An 18,510-nucleotide genomic window follows, 5' to 3' on the forward strand; every position below is an offset into this window, starting at 1 on the left:
CCTTCTTTTGTCAATCCTGTTTCTATCAGGATCCAGCAGGAGAGACCAGACTCCCCTGAACCCAGCTGTGTGTCCATGAAGAGAGACCGGTCGAAGCGTCGCCGTGTTGACTTCAAAGATGGACAGCACTCTGCTGAGCAAAGGTAAGAATTTAAAACAGATGAGTTTGTTGTTATCCATCTCCACTGAGAAGAGGCATCAAGTCATGAGATATAGAATTGGTCCGGCCCTTCATACTCTGTTGATATAGTTTCCTCTTTCAAAACATTATTTATTTATTATTTATATATTTTGACAGTAAGATTTGGGGCAAAGGGAAATGCCTCTAATGGTTTTGATGTTGTGGAGCTCAGAGTTTAGGTTGGACAGTCTGTCTGCTGTAGGATCTCACCTTCACCGCTCCTGCAAAGAGACGCTTGAAGTCTCACGACTAGATGAACGACACATTTCATGTGCTGCTGAGAGTTGTTGTTGTTGAGAGTTTTTTCAGGAAATCTTCGTGAAATGAACGAATGTCTTGAAGAATGACTTGAAGATATACTTAGTGCTACGACCTGCTTTGGGAAAGACACTCCAGAGAAACATTTACAGTGGAGTTCACCTTGTGCTTAATGTTTTCTCCACAGAGTTCAGCAGCAAAGGAAAGAGGTTCCCAGCGGTCAGTCTGCCCAGGAGCATCAAACAGACCTGGACTCCATATTTATGGTGTCTAAATATACAACAACAACAACAAATTCAGAAACTCTTGTTCCCATCTGCCAACATCAACTCAAATCTGATCTGAAGGAGAAGTTTCAGGATTTGTTAGAGGGGATTGCTAAAGCAGGAAACCCAACAGATCTGAAGCAGATCTACACAGAGCTTTACATCACAGAGGGAGGGAGTGGAGAGGTCAATGATGAACATGAGGTCAGACAGATTGAAGTAGCATCCAGGAAACCAGCGAGACCAGAAACACCAATCAAATGTGAAGACATCTTTAAACCCTTACCTGGAAGAGAGAAACCAACCAGAACAATGATGACAAAGGGAGTGGCTGGCATTGGGAAAACAGTCTTAACACAGAAGTTCACTCTGGACTGGGCTGAAGACAAAGCCAACCAGGATATACAGTTCACATTTCCATTCACTTTCAGAGAGCTGAATCTGCTGAAAGGGAAAAAGTACAGCTTGGTGGAACTTCTTCATCACTTCTTTACTGAGACCAAAGAAGCAGGAATCTGCAGGTTTGACAAGTTCCAGGTTGTGTTCATCTTTGACGGTCTGGATGAGTGTCGACTTCCTCTAGACTTCAAGAACAACGAGATCCTGACTGATGTTACAGAGTCGACCTCAGTGGATGTGCTGCTGACAAACCTCATCAAGGGGAAACTGCTTCCCTCTGCTCGCCTCTGGATAACCACTCGACCTGCAGCAGCCAATCAGATCCCTCCTGAGTGCGTTGACATGGTGACAGAGGTGAGAGGCTTCACTGACCCACAGAAGGAGGAGTACTTCAGGAAGAGATTCAGAGATGAGGATCAGGCCAGAAGAATCATCTCCCACATCAAGACTTCACGAAGCCTTCACATCATGTGCCACGTCCCAGTCTTCTGCTGGATCACTGCTACAGTTCTGGAGGATTTGTTGAAAACTAGTGAGAGAGGAGACCTGCCCAAGACCCTGACTGAGATGTACATCCACTTCCTGGTGGTTCAGTCCAAACAGAGGAACGTCAAGTATCATGGGAGAGATGAGACAGATCCACTCTGGAATACAGAGAGCAGGAAGATGATTCTCTCTCTGGGGAAACTGGCTTTTGAGCAGCTGGAGAAAGGCAACCTGATCTTCTATGAAGCCGACCTGACAGAGTGTGGCATTGATATCAGAGCAGCCTCAGTGTACTCAGGAGTGCTCACACAGATCTTTAAAGAGGAGTGTGGGCTGTACCAGGACAAGGTGTTCTGCTTTGTCCATCTGAGCATTCAGGAGTTTCTGGCTGCTGTCTACATGTTCCACTGTCACACAAACAGGGAAGAGAAGGTACTGAAGACATTCCTGGGAGAAGATAGAAGAGCTAGAAAAGAAGGTAGATCTGAAGAGAGTGAACAATCCCTGGATGACTTCCTGGAGAGAGCCATGGACAAATCCCTGAAGAGTAAAAATGGCCACCTGGACCTCTTTGTCCGCTTCCTTCATGGCCTCTCACTGGAGTCCAGCCAGAGACTCTTAGGAGGCCTGCTGGGTCAGACAGAGAGCAGACCAGAAAGCATCCAGAGAGCCATCAGCAACCTGAAGAAGATGAACAACTACACTACCTCTCCTGACAGAAGCATCAACATCTTCCACTGTTTGATGGAGATGAACGACCAGTCAGTACATCAGGAGATCCAAGAGTTCCTGAAGTCAGACACCAGATCAGGGAAGAGACTCTCTGAGATCCACTGCTCAGCTCTGGCCTACATGCTGCAGATGTCAGAGGAGGTTCTGGATGTGTTGGACCTGGAGGCCTACAACACATCAGTGGATGGACAATGGAGACTGATCCCAGCTGTGAGGAACTGCAGGAAGGCTCGGTTAGTCCTGATGTGAATACCAACAGTATAGAACAGTGTAGAGCGACCTTCATACCTGACACCATCAGAATTACAATAAAGATCTATAGTTCCTCAAACATACACACTATTAACTGTTGTTCTACATAGCAGTGGTACACAGTGTTGGGCGTAACACGTTACAAAGTAATGTGTCACTGTAATCACATTACTTTTTCCTGTAACAGAGTAAAGTCATTACTGTTCCAGGTTCAGTTTCACATTCCAGTTACTGATCTAACAGATCGGTTGTTTCTTGAGTTTCATTCTTTAGTCTAGTTCAACTCTTTATTGGTGTAATATCTATGAAAGATTCCCCTCGTCTTCTCCTGCCTTCAGCTCATGTCAGAAATATCAGAATTACAGAGAGCGACATGAACGAGCCGACAAAGTGGGAAATACGACTCGGAAAGTTGGAATTTAATGCTGTAGGCTGAAAACCTTAAAAGTAACTAAACCCCAACCAAATCTGTGGTGAAGCCGGACTCTAATGGTGTCAGGCTGTTTTACTGAGTTGTTTTACCAGAAGTTGAACTGAACTGCCTGTGGAGCTCAGGCTGAAATCTCTATCATTTTTCATTCTTTTTTAAAACACTTTTTACAGAAATGCTTTCATATAATTGCATTTATGTATTCTTTTCCGTTTGGTTTCTGACTATATTATATATTAACCACTTTTGGGAAATTTCAAATTCTATAATACAAATTATTGTCATTATTATCAGCATTATCATTATCATTATTATTATTATTATTATTATTATTATTATTATTGTTATTAGTAGTATTAGTAGCAGTAATAGTAGTAGTAGTGGTATGCTGTATAAATTTTGATTGGTATGCTAGTCTCAGCTCTGCTTTGATAATCTCTCATTTTACATTAAATCTGTAAACAGACTTTCTGGCTGTGAACTCTCAGAGACCTCAGCTCTGAAGTCCTGGTCTCAGCTCTGAAGTCCTAGCCTCAGCTCTGAAGTCCAACTCCTCCTTTACACTTTATTCAGATTGAGGGGCTGCAGCTTGTCAGAGACTCACTGTGAAGTCCTGGTCTCAGCTCTGAAGTCCAACCCCTCCCATCTGACAGAGCTGGACCTGAATGACACCAACCTGCAAGATTCAGGACTGAAGCTGCTGTCTGCTGGACTGGAGAGTCCACACTGCAGACTGGAGATTCTCAGGTCAGACATCATATTTAATAATGTGCTGATATGAATATTATATGAATATTGTAATTTGAGGACGTCTGTATAGAGTCAATCCATCTGAAATCAGACAGGATCTGGTTTTAGAGGCTTAGATCTCAAATTCCTCATGTTGTTTTCACACAATCCTTTTGTATTCAAATGAATAACGATGAACTTTGTTGATGATATTCTCTCATAGTTTTAAAGATACAGGAGTCCAAATGGCTCCAAAATGGCCTCCATCTATTGGGGGCAAAACTTTGATGTGAGAGTGTTGGAGGCAATAAAGGAATTAAATATCAGACTTTTATTGTGGTAATTACCCAGAACGTATAGAGACATAATCACCCAGGTATTGATCCAACTATGGATACACAATGTATTAAAGATATTTTCTTTTGTGTATCTTCAGGGATAAAAAGTCACATGAGTCCATATTAGTGCACGCTGGTATCTGTCACAGTTTAAGCATGATGGTCTGGAGTTAATGGCCCTCATTTATGAAACGAACGTACGACAGAAAACTGGGCGTACGTCATTTCCACGCAAAGCTCGGCATTTATCAATTTGGACGTGAGCGGAGCTTCGATCAAATCTCTCATCAAGTCTCAACTCCTGTAGCAGGCTCTGGACTCAGCTGGAGAGTAAATCTGCTGAGTCGGAGAATTGTTATTAGACCATATATTCTGACTGGCATCTAAGCATGCAGCCACATATTCATCACTTAAAAATATGTAGCCTATGGCAAAATATTCTATTTTGTAAAGGCCTACAGCGACTATGATCGAATCACAATAAGGAAAAAATCAGGAAAGAATAATAAATAAATAACAATGGAAAAACATACAATACAGTTATGTGTGGCAGGGTCTAGAAAAATACCCATTTATGTAGGGAGAGCCATCATGATACTACCACCATTTTTGTTTTTTATTTTAGAGAAAATGTTTGATCTCATACTCTTGGTTCAGACCTCTAGGTGTGAGAGTCTGGAGAGTGAAAATGTAAAAACAAGTCGAGGAGGCCACGACCTTATTGTACAGTTGGCAGTGATGGGTGCAGCCGTCACCTGTAATGAACCTGAGACTCTTCATCATGAACCCTGCATCATTAAAAAAGGAGGAATAAAACTGGGGTTAAATGTGTCAATACCAGGCCTACCGGTAAATTATATGACCGTTTGTGAGCAAGTGCTGTCCTGAACTGTCAAGAAAAACTCCTGGAAAATGTCCTGGAAATGTCCTGGAAAATGATTTCTTAAAAAGAGTGGGAACCCTACTAATTTAGAAAGAACAATTTGAAGCAGGGAGATTGGGAGGTAGTGAAGCAGCATTTCTGAGTTTGCTGCTACCATATGATTTGAGTCAGTGGAAGGCAGATTGATTTACCCTAAAATAAAACAAAAATCTTCATCCATATTTTAACATAATCAAATCCATAACATTTCTTTTCATCGGATGAGTTTAGTTCTCAATTAAAATTAAAACTGAGAAAAAGGCTGTAGTTTCCCCATATTGCTGTTAAGGGGGAATCCTACAACACCCAGAATGCATTGCGTGCGTCACTGACTCAGACGGTGCGTTCACGGTCAGCGTAGCACCAAAGACAAAGTTAGCAGAGAGAAAGCAGCGTTATATCTCTTTACTGAGGCTTATTTTCATTTACAAAACGTTTTTCCTCATCGAGTCTGGGTAAATCTTATCCGTTTTCAAAGGATCATAAAACAAAGCAGCTCTGGAGTCAGTTACGTTCTGTGGATCAACTCATCAGTGCTGAGCGCTGGATGGAGCCACAAGTTAACGTTACAGGTAAAGTGACACAGTCGCTGCTCGCTGTCGTTCTGTATTCAGAGTCGGCAAAGTCCGATATAATATTCTGTCAGAAAACAAAGTCAGGTTCACCAACGCACCGTGAAGTTTGCTGCAGTGCAGAGTTTTCTGTCTGTTCCCCTGAGGAGCTTCACCAGGTGTTCACAGGTGTGCAGTCCCCGGTCAGAGCATCTCTCTCGGCTGCAGAGCGTCTCTCTCGGCAGCAGAGCGTCTCTCTCGGCAGCAGGTGCGTCTCTCTTGGCACCAGTTAGGGTTCAGTTAGAGTTCCCCATCCAACTCAAATTCTGCTTTTTATCACAATTATCTCCAGAGAAACAGCCATCTGAAAATATTGCCCCAATAAAAAGTGGATTCTGGACCTTAACTAAACCTTTATTTATTTGAAACTTCTTGGCATTCATGGCCACACCTGCAGATTTATTCATCTGGCCGGTTACAGAATGTGTTCAAGGAAAATGGACCAATCCTGAGACAGAGGTGTGACAGCCTGTCTGGTTTCAGATGGAAAGACTCTATAAAGCCGACATGATGCTGATCCACACTGACAACATGCTGAAGTCCATTGGATTATGAAACACTGGACTGTTGAAAGCTTTCAGGAATATTTTATTTTATAGCTACATGCTTTGTTCTTTATTCAGATTGAGTGGCTGCAGCTTGATGGAGAGCTGCTGTGCTTCTCTGGCCTCAGCTCTGAAGTCTAACTCCTCCTTTATTCTTTATTCAGAGTGAGGGGCTGCTGCTTGTCTGAGACTCACTGTCAAGTCCTGGTCTCAGCTCTGAAGTCCAACCCCTCCCACCTGAGAGAGCTGGACCTGAGTAACACCAACCTGCAGGATTCAGGACTGAAGCTGCTCTCTGCTGGACTGGAGAGTCCACACTGCAGACTGGAGACTCTCAGGTAAAATCACTTTACAGTTTTTCTCAGTTGATTCGACACATTTCTCCAAACTAAGGTCTGTTCTCTCAAAACAGGATTCCTGAATCTGCAAAGGTCGCCCTGCAGGTTTTACATGAGGATTTGAGTTTCATTGATCCAGCTTCATATACACAGCAGTGAAGCTCAGTGACTGAGAGAAGATCATCCATGCTCTGATATCTTGTCATTAGATTACTGCACCTCTCTCTGTTCCTCTCAGCCATAATTCACTGTCACATCTCCAGCTGCTTCAGAATAGAGCAGCTAGGTTTTAACCAGTGGGAAGGTGACATCATCATCTGCCCAGTTTTAACATCTGTCCTCTGGTTACCAGTTAGATAGAGAATTCATATTAAAATGTCACTGAACACATTTAAAGCAGGCTAGTTTTGGTCCTGAATTACACTGTGGAGCTCTTAGTTCCCTGTGAGCTGAGAGCCAGCTGAGATCTTCAGGTCCTCCTGACTTTCCCTCAGTCCAGACTCACACTGAAGGTGGTTTCACTTTAGTCCTCAGGGCTTCCAGACTGTGGAAAGCCTTCCTGAGGGACTGAGGTGCAGATTCACTATCATCTTTAAAACTCTTTGTAAAACACACTTTTATTGACTTGCTTTTGTGTCATTTAGTGTAATCTTTTTTGTCTGTCCTCACTTCTTCATCTTGTTTCTCATGTTTATATTTGATATTATTATTTAAATCCACTTGTTTTTAAAGTGTTTCCTAATTTCTATCCACTTTATTTTATTTTGTATGGCTCGTTGTGCAGTGTAACAAAGCATGTGCCATTTGGTGGATTTGTTTATCCAATCACCTTACAGCACCATGTGTGAATACATTGTTAGCATGGGCGGCCCAGTGGGAATCAAACCAGTTTCCCTGTCAGTGTTAGTGCTCCAGTCAGCTCAGTATACAGCACCATGCAAACACACTGGGACCTGCTTTAGACCAGGGCCTCATCAATACAGTCTGTCAGTAGAAATAATACAATAATGACATTAAATATAACAGAATAACATTTCCACATGTCTTCTTGTCCTTCAGGCTGAGCTACTGTCAGCTGTCAGAGAGAAGCTGTGAAGCTCTGGCCTCAGGTCTCAGCTCCCAGTCCTCTAGTCTGAGAGAGCTGGACCTGAGTAACAACGACCTGCAGGATTCAGGACTGAAGCTGCTCTCTGCTGGACTGGAGAGTCCACACTGCAGACTGGAGACTCTCAGGTCAGGATCACTGTTACTGTTCAACAGACCATTTAAATTCTGCTTTACATGCCCATTAATGTCAGAGAAAATACCTGAACTGTCATTTTCCTGCTGATGTGGTTTTTGAAAGCAGCTGAGAAACCAACATTCAGCTCTACTTTCTCTCCTCTGACAGAATATTTCATTATTTCTGTTGGGCCACGCCATAAGGTGAAACAAAAGAAAACTAATTAAAACAATAGGGCCAACATCTGTGGCCTAACAAGAAAACCAAAAGCCTTAACTCTAGCCCACCCGCTGGGCTTGATTTCAGACAAAGGAAAAGCAGCGCCAAAAATTCCAACTGGCCCTGAAGTTCACACCTAGGTGTGAACTGGCTGGAATTCAAACTCTGGTCTTTCATTGGACGAGACTCGGGCGAACCCCCGGGATCCCCCATGACGTCACGGAGGATATAAATTCCAGGAGCTACCTTTCCACATCGCCCCTTCTTGCGACTCCGTTGCTATACAAGGTGGTACATTGTAACGTTCGAACTGTTCTTTTTGTTTAAGCCAAGGCACAGTCTTCAACTCGCTGGACGAGCCCAGACTGTTTAGTGTTCGCCATAACACTATTTGGATCCAGAAGGATTAGATTAGCTGTTTGTGTATCCGGCAATCTAACTCCTTGCGCGCATCTGTATGAGTAACCAGTGCGCGCAGCCGACCTGCAGAAGTGGACTGGAAGAGACTACAGCTGAGGACACTCCTTCCCTCCAAGAAGATAACGTAAGGAAACGTTTCTTCAGTCAAGTCGACTCCTGGTTGAAATCCTTCGCTGCCTACGAGGAAAGCCAGCTGACCATCGCTCCGTGCAAGGAGAAATAACGGTCTCGCCGCCCCCACCGGCTCGACCCGACGAAAACACACACCAAATCACTCGAGAGTGATTTTCCCAAGTAAGAGGCTTTGGTTCTGGGCAGAGACTAGTATAGGTGTGTTATTTAAGCTTTACTGATCAGAAGCTACTGTTGTGCGTATTGGGAAGCGCATTGGACCACCGTGTCCATATTATGCTGTGAAACCTATCATTAAGCTTGCTGCTTGATTTGATTGTAACGTTTGAAGCTGAATGTGTGCCATTGCATGTCACTGGACTTGCAGTTGTGTTTATCGCCACGTAGAGAGCCAATATACTGCATTTTACTAGCTCAAAGACCAGTAACCCGGTGTACTACTTCCCAGTTGTACCCCGAGTTTCTGTGCGGTAAAAGGCTATTATTGGTGCTTTAGACGGCGAGTGCTCCCCTCTATTCCATCTTTCTCTCTCTCTCTTACTAACACACACACACCTGAGGAGTAGAGGGCGTTGGTTTTAGCCGCCTAATTCCAACCCCATCTTGATTCCAAAACTCCTCTTTGTTCAAACTGTGCGGTCACGGCCGCCATCTTGAACTCTCGCGAGACGTCCCACCCACGTGGTCACGTCCGCCATCTTTCTCTCTCTCTCTTCTCCCTTTCTCACACACATACATACAACTCCCTACATGCCATTATACTGTTTACTTTTATGCTTGCTAGTTTAGATCCATAGTTGTAGTTGTGTAATAGTAGTTGATTGACTGAAGTATTATTGATTATTAATTAATATTGCTAAAGTAAATAAACGCTGTTATACCTTTAAAGAGAAGTTGTCTGTGATTTCTTATGCATATGTATTGTGGTAACTGCTGGTTGTGAGGGCCTGTGTACGAATTCACCCTTCACTGTTCACTCATAAATGTACAGTGGTACTCAAACACTGTAATTTGGGGGTGAACAGCCATTTTGAGACTGACTTAAAGGTACGGTTATTGGTCCCTGATTCCAGGGTGGTGCCCCGTTCTATTGACTCCCGTCAATAATTTTATGAATAATTAATAATTTCATAATTATTAATTACTAATTGCTAATAACCAAACCTGCCCCTATCAAAGCCCAACATTTCTCTCCTCACTGCCTCTGTTGGTGAAACCTGAAGTAAAGGACTTGTCAGATTCTGTCAAACTGAGTCCAGAACTGTAATGAAAACACAAACCTGATCCTGGGGTCAGCTGTTAATATTGGAGACAGTTTTTGTATTATAATAACTGATTTCAGAGCAGTTTATTAATGAGAAAATCCAACATGTAACTGTTTTTAAACAAAGAGTTTCCACTGAGAGCTACGATCTGTTTTTCAGAAAACCTGTTCAAGTGAAGTGTGTGAGCAACCTAAAAAATATCAAATGGACGATTATAAGTGAAACATCATAAGTGTTCAGTGGCAGCTGTTTAAAGACGTTTCACTGCAGAGTGTTTCTGTGTTTTAATCACTTTTGGCTCCAGCTGCCGGAGAGTGTGTTTGCTGTGTGTGTGTGTTGGACAGCAGCACTCCTGTTTAAAGCGATACTCCACTTAGTTTTAACATGGGGGTTATTCAGCACCTGACCGCCATGAAGACCAGAATATAAACTACTGACCAGGACCAGATGCAGCTGGACCAGTTTGTAGAGTTTGAATGAGGAGAAAACCTCCTGAAAACTGACATTGAACTCGTTGGTGAACAGATTCAACAACAGATCCTGCTGGAAGACAATAAAGCAGCAACTGGTCCGCGGTTACATTGCATTTCTGTTCTGGGTTCACACTAAAGTTAGTATTTAAAAATAAAGTAGATCCAGTCTCCCAAACAGGAGCTATCTCTCCTACATGGTATCCCTCCGCTGTGTTCTCTTCTGTCAGTAAAGATGCTGTTTGGTTCTAAATAGCAGTACATGTAATCGTAGTACGGCCGCTGCGCTCAGACTGTTGGGTGCGGTATCCAGTTATTAGATCATATAAGTTGAAAAGAATGTGCAGATCATGTACTTCCTGTAATAATATGGTGAAAACCAACAGGTTTATCAATCAACATACCGCTAAGGAATACACGATAAAATCACTCATCACATGCAACACTACCAATGTTATATATCTTTTCTTTTGTAAATGCAATAAATACTATGTGGGTCAAAGCTCACGGAAGCTTAACGTCAGACTTCAGGAACATAGCAGTAGCATCAGGAGAGGAGACATCACATCCCCAGCTGCCAGACACTTTTTAAATAAAGGACACAGATTGGAGGACTTCAGATGTACAGGCATTGAGAAAGTAAGGTTGAATGGCAGAGGGGGGAACAAGGAAAATGCCTTATTGAAAAGGGAATGTTTCTGGATACATACCTTAAATGCATTGCATCCTAATGGGTTAAAGGAGGAATGCAATCTGACGGTGTTTTTATGAATGAACGACTCTTGAGGTCGGGCTCCAGTGTGAATATAGTAGCCGAATGTTTAAACTTAGAGACTGTTGGTATGTCTGATTTATGAACGGCTGACTACCTGATGTCTTCAGACATCCCATCGTTTTTTGACATATACAGTATATATATTGTTTTCTGATATTTTGTATAATCTTAAAGGGCGACATGGACGTTTTTTGTACACGTTTAACAATGTAAATAACACCAATGCCCCCTGGTGGCGACATCAGGAACCACATGTTGGAGTTTAGTTTAACACCAGGGACTTACAGAGCAAGACCTTCACATAATGATTCTTATTATGGGGATTAGCCTACATATAGAGGAAAAAGATTAGTTACTATCAGACACTGATGAACGTTCTGTTATGAAATAAAATAAGTGCTTAACAAAGTAACTTTCCATCATGTGCGACCCCATCCTTTCAACTAAATAGTCGGACCAAAAGTCAATGAAAGATCACAGCAGCAGGATCTGCTGTTGAATCTGTTCACCAACGTGTTCAATGGCAGTTTCCATTCAAATGAATGGGAAGTAAAAATCTGAACTACAAACTGGTCCAGCTGCATCTGGTCTTGGTCAGTAGATTATATTCTGCTTCTCAAATAAATAACGTCATGTTGAAACTAAGTGGAATATTAATTTAACTGAAGCTACGTAAAACTCTACAGTGAAGGAAATGATGAAATGTTGAATCCATCAATCTTCATGACTAAAACTAGGAAAACAAGGTCCAGGTTGAAAAGAACCAGAATTATGTTTTAAGAGAGAAACTCTGCTTTGATCAATATTATTGAAAATTATCAAGATGCTTATATTTTGAAATCGAGGAAAATGTAATCAAGATAATTATCAATATTGTTTAATCACCCAGAACTACAAACTATACATCACTGAAGAAAATGCAACAATATGTTGCTGTGTGTGTGTGTGTGTGTGTGTGTGTGTGTGTGTGTGTGTGTGTGTGTGTCTCTGTGTGTGTGTGTGTGTGTGTGTGTGTGCAGGCTGTCAGGCTGTCTGCTCTCAGAGGAAGGCTGTGCTTCTCTGGCCTCAGCTCTGAGCTCCAACCCCTCCCATCTGAGAGAGCTGGACCTGAGCTACAATCATCCAGGAGCCTCAGGAGTGAAGCTGCTCTCTGCTGGACCGGAGGATCCACACCGGAGACCGGACTCTCTCAGGTACGGAGAGGCCACGTCCGCTAGAAGGCTGAGAGTCACACACATTTTCTCTGTCAGACCGGCTGCGTCCGCACCGCGGCTAAATACAGCCGTCGCTCCTCATCGGAGCTTCGTCCCGTTCGGTTCACACACGGTTCGGTTATTAAGGAGAGCGAAGCTTTCTACGACCGAACTCGCTACCCGAAACGTTCGGGTGTCGATACCGAATCTAGAGCGGATCCGGTCGGTCCGAGTAGCGTGAACCGGAACCGGACCGGACGGCCGCTCGTTACGTTACGTAACTTTATCGTCGTTAATTTGAAAGAGACGGAGGGAAGAGTTGAGACGTTCTCACATTTTCTATCAGTCTGTTTCCTCAACACTGCAGCTGCTCCACCAGTTCTGTGTCTTGAGGCCAAATGTTGCGTCTCTTTAAAGTATCAAGTTCATGAGGTGGAAGAAGAGAAAACCACGCCGCTGTCGGTGGAGGTTTATTCAAATCTGATGGATAAACTGACGCCTCTGGTTACTGGTGTTACTGGTGTCCAGTAGACTGAAAACACAGGCGACGGGAGCCGCCATATTGGTCTGCGGTAAACGTTACTATGGTTACAGACATTATTTACAGGAGTGGAGTGACTCCTGTTACCGTACAGACTCGGTCTGGTGGTTTTACTCCGCTCTGCTCCAGTCTGTACCAACATATGAACATTCACTCTGATTCATAAATTCAGTGTGAACGGAGCTGCTGAGAAGCTGAGGAATATTGTTTCATGTTGAATGGAGGATATGAGTGACGCCGTCTGGAAAATCACTCATATGGAAGGTTATGAAGGTTATTTGTTCATTATCAAAGAGATTATGCTGTCTGACTTTATTTACCCCCCCCCCCCCCTCAGTGTGGACCATGATGCAGTGTGGTGGCTGAAACCAGATCTGAGGAAGTGTAAGTGTGTATTTAGTTTGATTCATGAAAACAAAGCAGCACATTCAGTAACAGTCAATCTGTTAATAAATCAACCGATAATAAACACAACAGGTGTATTAGATGAGAAGCTGCTGCTGTATTGAGTCTTGTTCTCTCATCAGATGCCTGTGAACTCACACTGGACCCAAACACAGCAAACAGAAACCTCTTCCTGTCTGAAGACAACAGAAAGGTGACACTGGTGACAGAGGAGCAGCCATATCCTGATCACCCAGAGAGATTTGACTACTGGAAACAGCTGCTGTGTAGAGATGGTCTGACTGGTCGCTGTTACTGGGAGGTCGAGTGGGAAGGAGGGGTTGATATAGGAGTGACATACAGAGGAATCAGTAGGAGAGGAAGGGGTGCTGACTGTCTGCTTGGAGGGAATGAAAAGTCCTGGAGTCTGCAGTGCTCTCATAAAATATCCTTTGGCTGCTCTGGTAACACTGTCTCTGCCTGTCGCAATAGCAGAAGAATAGTCTCACGTTCCCTCTCCTCCTCTGGCTCTAACAGAGTAGCAGTGTATCTGGACTGGCCTGCTGGCTCTCTGTCCTTCTACAAAGTTTCCTCTGACACACTGATCCACATCCACAGCTTCCACTCCACATTCACTGAACCACTCTATCCTGGGTTCTGGATCTGGTCTTTGTCTGGGTCTGGGTCTGGTTCCTCAGTGTCTCTTGTCAGATAGAGGAGGGAGAGAGAAACACTCACAGTGCTGACCAAAGACAGCTGCTGAGATGATGGTTCACTCTGTACAGGATCACACACACACACACACACACACACAGACACACACACACACACACGTACATAGACTGGACAAAATATTAGGAACACTTAACTCTTTTCATGAGGACAAAGTGAATCCAGCTGAAAGAAAATTATACTGTTTGCTTTTTTTTATTTTATTTTATTTTTTTTTACATATTTTACATATTGTAATGATGTAATGCAGGTTAACCTCTAGTAGACTGAAGAGTATTTTCTACATCCATTAGCACAGTATAAACTTTGCAATGTTACAAAACATATACCTATGGCTATTGAATATTATTCATCAACTTTTTTTTAATTTTAGCTTAATAATGCTGTTTAGACAAAAGGGCAAACAAAGAGTAAATTACAAATTGATTAATTGACGGGAGATAGTAACATCTGACGTCGTCATGGCAACACGTGACGCCACAAAGTGCCGTCCGGTTCCTCCTGAACCGTTTGGAGCCTCATGACTTCTCACACTCAGGCTCTACAGCTGAACACACAGGTGACTCAGTTCAGTCTGTGAGGCTCAGGGTCAGTCTGTAGGGGGACCTTCCACATCAGTGGAAGGTGCGGATGTGGATCAGTGGAAGGTGTGGATGTGGATCAGAGGAAGGTGCGGATGTGGATCAGTGGAAGGTGCGGATGTGGATCACAGGAAGGTGCGGATGTGGATCAGTGGAAGGTGCGGATGTGGATCAGAGGAAGGTGCGGATGTGGATCAGTGGAAGGTGCGGATGTGGATCAGAGGAAGGTGCGGATGTGGATCAGAGGAAGGTGCGGATGTGGATCAGTGGAAGGTGCGGATGTGGATCAGAGGAAGGTGCGGATGTGGATCAGAGGAAGGTGCGGATGTGGATCAGAGGAAGGTATGGATGTGGACAGGGGTGTAGCACCAAATTCTGGGCCCTATACATAAGCAGTCTCTGTGCCCCCCCTTCAATTATACTTCACTGTGACAGATCCAGTTCCTCTAGTTAACAGCATCACCAGCCTGACTAGTTACCTGGTAATGTTGGCTGGTGAACCGTACTGCAGTTTAGAAACAGGTTCAGACTGTTTGTCCTGCAGAAAAACTTCATGAGCTGTTTGAATGTTTTCCAGTGAACTGTTGGAAGTTGTTTTCCCTGCAGTTCTCATTTACAGCAGGTGGAGGCGCTGATTATATAAAACGCATCAACTGGTTTCAAAAGGTTTCACTATTTATAACTGAGCTATGCTGTTTGTGGAGGGAGATTTGAACTTGTGAAATGTAAAATAAAGTTTATGAGAGAGTTGTCAAACTGAATCAAGAACTGAGAGGAAAATTAGATCCATGGAAGACGGTTTGAAGCCTGAAAGTGTTTGTATGGTCAAATAGATTTCTAAATATTCTTCTAACATTTTGATAAAAACAGTGCCATCAGAGAGTATTCACCTCCTTGACATTTTCTACATGTTTTGGTGTTGTAGTCAGTACCTCCTGTGCCCCGTAGGTGTCGCTGTTTTGTAGTGTTGCTGGGCCACAGTCGGTACGCAGCTCCGCTCAAATGTATCTGGGTTTGGGTTTTACTCTACTGCTGTAGAAACCTAGGGGCAACGTAACAGGTTGTTTTGCAAAACATGACGCTCACAGTATTATCATGCTGGTGTCAGTATGTTATCTTGAAAAAATTGTAAAAATCCGAGCTTTCCCACAGTAGAGTGGGAGGCGGCAGCCCGGTGTTACCGGACGGATGGATTTCAAATCGCTTTTCATCCAAAACCTCCATTCCACCACCAGCCATCACCTAGGTGTTGTAGCACTTCCATGTACGCAAAACAGTCAACAGCCATGCGAGTTAGCCACTGAAGGTTTTGCTAAACAGAAGCAAAACCCCCATGGGACCTGCAAGGGGACGCTGACGCCCCAGGCAGGGTATAAACCAGTTAGTGAGACACCCAGGCACTCAGAGGTGCCACCGAGAGCCGCTGGGTGAGCTTTGCAGTTTTCTTTGTTCGCTGTAGATATCAAGTCTCTTAACCATAGTTTAGTGTTTAGTGTCTCAAGGTTTGCTCATCTTCTAGCCCTCCTAGATTATCCAACTGCTGCAAGTGACTCAACCACACTCCACAATGCAGTTTCCATAAGAGGATCAGGATTACGAGGAGGTCCACCACCACCCAAACAAAGGGGGGGGGTGTTCCGGTCTTTTCTCCTTGTCAGTATGGAGCAGGAGGATGCTTATAGGCCCTAAACAACAGCAAAGTGTTTGAGTGCCAAACACTTTGGCACTCAAACACTGACCTTATTTTACGTATTGATGCCAATATTATGACATAAGTGCAATTATTTGACTACAATCATTTATTGAGTTGAAAACTTTAAAGGCAATTGACGACCACTTGACACACACAGTTATCCATCTGGTCTGTGACTAAGCTTTGATGAGCTTAATTTGGACATTTTATCAAGTCAGAGACTGAAATACAGTTTATATCGTGTCACCGAAAGAAGGAATTGTTTTTTTTACCCTCTCCTTGGTTCTGTCTCCCTCTTTACAACAAGGCCGTCATGAATTTATTATTCCACACATTCTTCTTGTTGGTGCTATCTTTCTACTTTGTATCTTCAATGAGTTTCTAAATCAGTATGAATCTTACACTAAATTGATCGATCGTATATACTGAAGTTGTTTAATCAATATTATCATGTGTATGTTACAATGTTTACCTGAGAAAACGGTAAACTGGTCTTCATAATCTCTTCCAAGCTCCACAAGATGTTAATGAACCGATTCCCATGGGACTACACTGCCACCTAGTGTCCATTTATATTTACACCTTTTAATATACAGTACATCTGTAAAGTTTGTAGTTTATTTCATTATTTTTTCTATATTAATCACCAAGTCAATTGAATTGCACTATCATTTGTTTTGTAGTTTATCTTTGTTTTGGAAAGGTGCTATATAAATAAAGTGTATTATTATTTATTATTATTATTATTATTATTATTATCATATATATATTTAAAAAAACTATAAAATTCTTTGTCTTTTGTTAAACCTTAGTCAAGTCAAGAAGCCAATGCTAAATGTCAGGCTAAAAGCCAAGACCAACAACACTACCAGACCTGAGCTGAGAACTCAAATTTAAATCTTGCAGCTAAAGATATTTTCCTATTCCGTTTTATTGCAAACCGCTTTTATTTTGAAGTTTGAGCCCCGACAGCAGAGGCTCTCGGACCAGAGTCTGTTCACTCGTAAAAGTTAGAGGAGTCAGATCCCTTTCAACCCGACTGTCGCAGAGTTTGCCAGACTCTCTGATCCTCGGCAGACCAGTTTCTTCACGTGCAAACCTCCTAACGGACACGAGCAGGCTCTGACACGTCTTCCATGTTTTCTGCTGAGAGTTTATACACAAGCTTTGCCAAATTCATCCGCAATTCAATTAGGAAAAGTAATATAGTCCAGTTTATCCTCTGTACCGTTCCACCTCGTTTCTCTAGTGTCATTGACCCCAGACTCCATTTACTGTTGTCAGTTAATATTCCTATAGTTTAATGCCATTAGTCAGCTGTAAGTTCAGTATTTTGTTCTGGTTCATCATCTGCTCATTTGTCCCATATTTCATTCATTCATGTCATTGATCACATTATTTTCTCTAGTAAGTAGTTTAATAAATATTTCCACTTACTGCAAAGTTGTTGTTGTGTGTTTCTTTTTCTGCAGAGAAAGGTAATCTCTGAAATGAAAATATCTCACTCTTCTCAGACTGATGACGGATTAGTAAAACCAAGTAAAGATCTGCTTTCTTTCCTCTGGGGAGGTGCTGCCCCCATCCAGTGTAAATTAATATCTTCATCTTTGTATTTTTATATCTTTACTCATCTCTAATTTGATTTTATATAGTCTTGGCTACACTGGGAAGATTCACAAATGTCCCAGACTTCATCCATTTGGACAGTAAGGCTCTGACTGGTTTGGTGGAGGAACTGTGATTCACCGGCTGAGGTTGAAGAGAATTTTAATTTACCTTTTTAATTTACCTCAATACTCTGTAACCTGTTGTGGCGTCCGGAGAGCTATTGTCATGTTTCCCAGAATGCCTTCATTGTTCAGCATTAATAAGTTGTGTTAATCAAGCTGTGGGAATGATTTTGGTTAAAGTTGTTGTTGTTGAATTGGTTGTAGAGCAGTGTGTGTAAAAGTGACAGAGTTGAGTTGATGTTAGATAATAAGTACGGTGAGTGTGAAAGGAAGGTTCACATGTAAGATCCCTGCTGTGAGTGAACTGGAGCTTTTATTTGATTTACACCACATAGGTTGATAAAGCTGGCAAACTGCCTTCATGGTAAAGAGTGTATCTGATATGAAGTGCTGTGCTCTGAGCTTGCCTTATTGTTACCATAGAAACATTTGAGTTCCCATGTAATGTTCATAAGAATAGCTGAAAATGTTCATCATCATTTTCTGTTCTTGTAATATCTTGAAAATTATGCATTTCAGTCTCTTTTTTTCAAATTGTAACTTGAACAACGATTTTATAATAATGAAATCTGAACAGTTTACCTGATAATCTTTTAGGAAACAGATGTTAAACTACACAAAGACCAGGGCACATTGTAATGAATGTCTGCAGAAGATTTATTTAAT

At 42.5% G+C, this 18,510-nt stretch overlaps 1 protein-coding gene across 1 annotated transcript; it reads left to right on the plus strand.

Moving 5' to 3' along the window:
* Window positions 1-68: 68 nt before the first annotated feature.
* On the plus strand, window positions 69-17,502 carry LOC139648959 (NLR family CARD domain-containing protein 3-like). The gene is made up of 8 exons (XM_071525235.1): window positions 69-143; window positions 627-2,555; window positions 3,578-3,751; window positions 6,314-6,487; window positions 7,547-7,720; window positions 12,010-12,183; window positions 13,062-13,108; window positions 13,252-17,502. The coding sequence occupies exons 1-8, from the start codon at window positions 76-78 to the stop codon at window positions 13,821-13,823; spliced, it is 3,312 nt and encodes a 1,103-aa protein (XP_071381336.1). The 5' UTR covers window positions 69-75; the 3' UTR covers window positions 13,824-17,502.
* The last annotated feature ends 1,008 nt before the right edge of the window (window positions 17,503-18,510 follow it).

This window comes from Centroberyx affinis, unplaced genomic scaffold (genome assembly GCF_046629955.1).
Source record: "Centroberyx affinis isolate AG114_WGS23_722 - 3 ecotype Tasmania unplaced genomic scaffold, CSIRO-AGI_Caff_v1 ptg001276l_1, whole genome shotgun sequence".
In the NCBI taxonomy this organism is placed as follows: domain Eukaryota; kingdom Metazoa; phylum Chordata; class Actinopteri; order Beryciformes; family Berycidae; genus Centroberyx; species Centroberyx affinis.

What these genes read in the sequence shown, in the direction of transcription:
- LOC139648959 (XM_071525235.1), top strand. Translation starts at nt 76, where the DNA reads ATGAAGAGAGACCGGTCGAAGCGTCGCCGTGTTGACTTCAAAGATGGA. An exon ending in CAGCACTCTGCTGAGCAAAG is followed by an intron (nt 144 to 626) that starts GTAAGAATTTAA and finishes TTTTCTCCACAG; the next exon opens with AGTTCAGCAGCAAAGGAAAG. An exon ending in GAAACCAGATCTGAGGAAGT is followed by an intron (nt 13,109 to 13,251) that starts GTAAGTGTGTAT and finishes TTCTCTCATCAG; the next exon opens with ATGCCTGTGAACTCACACTG.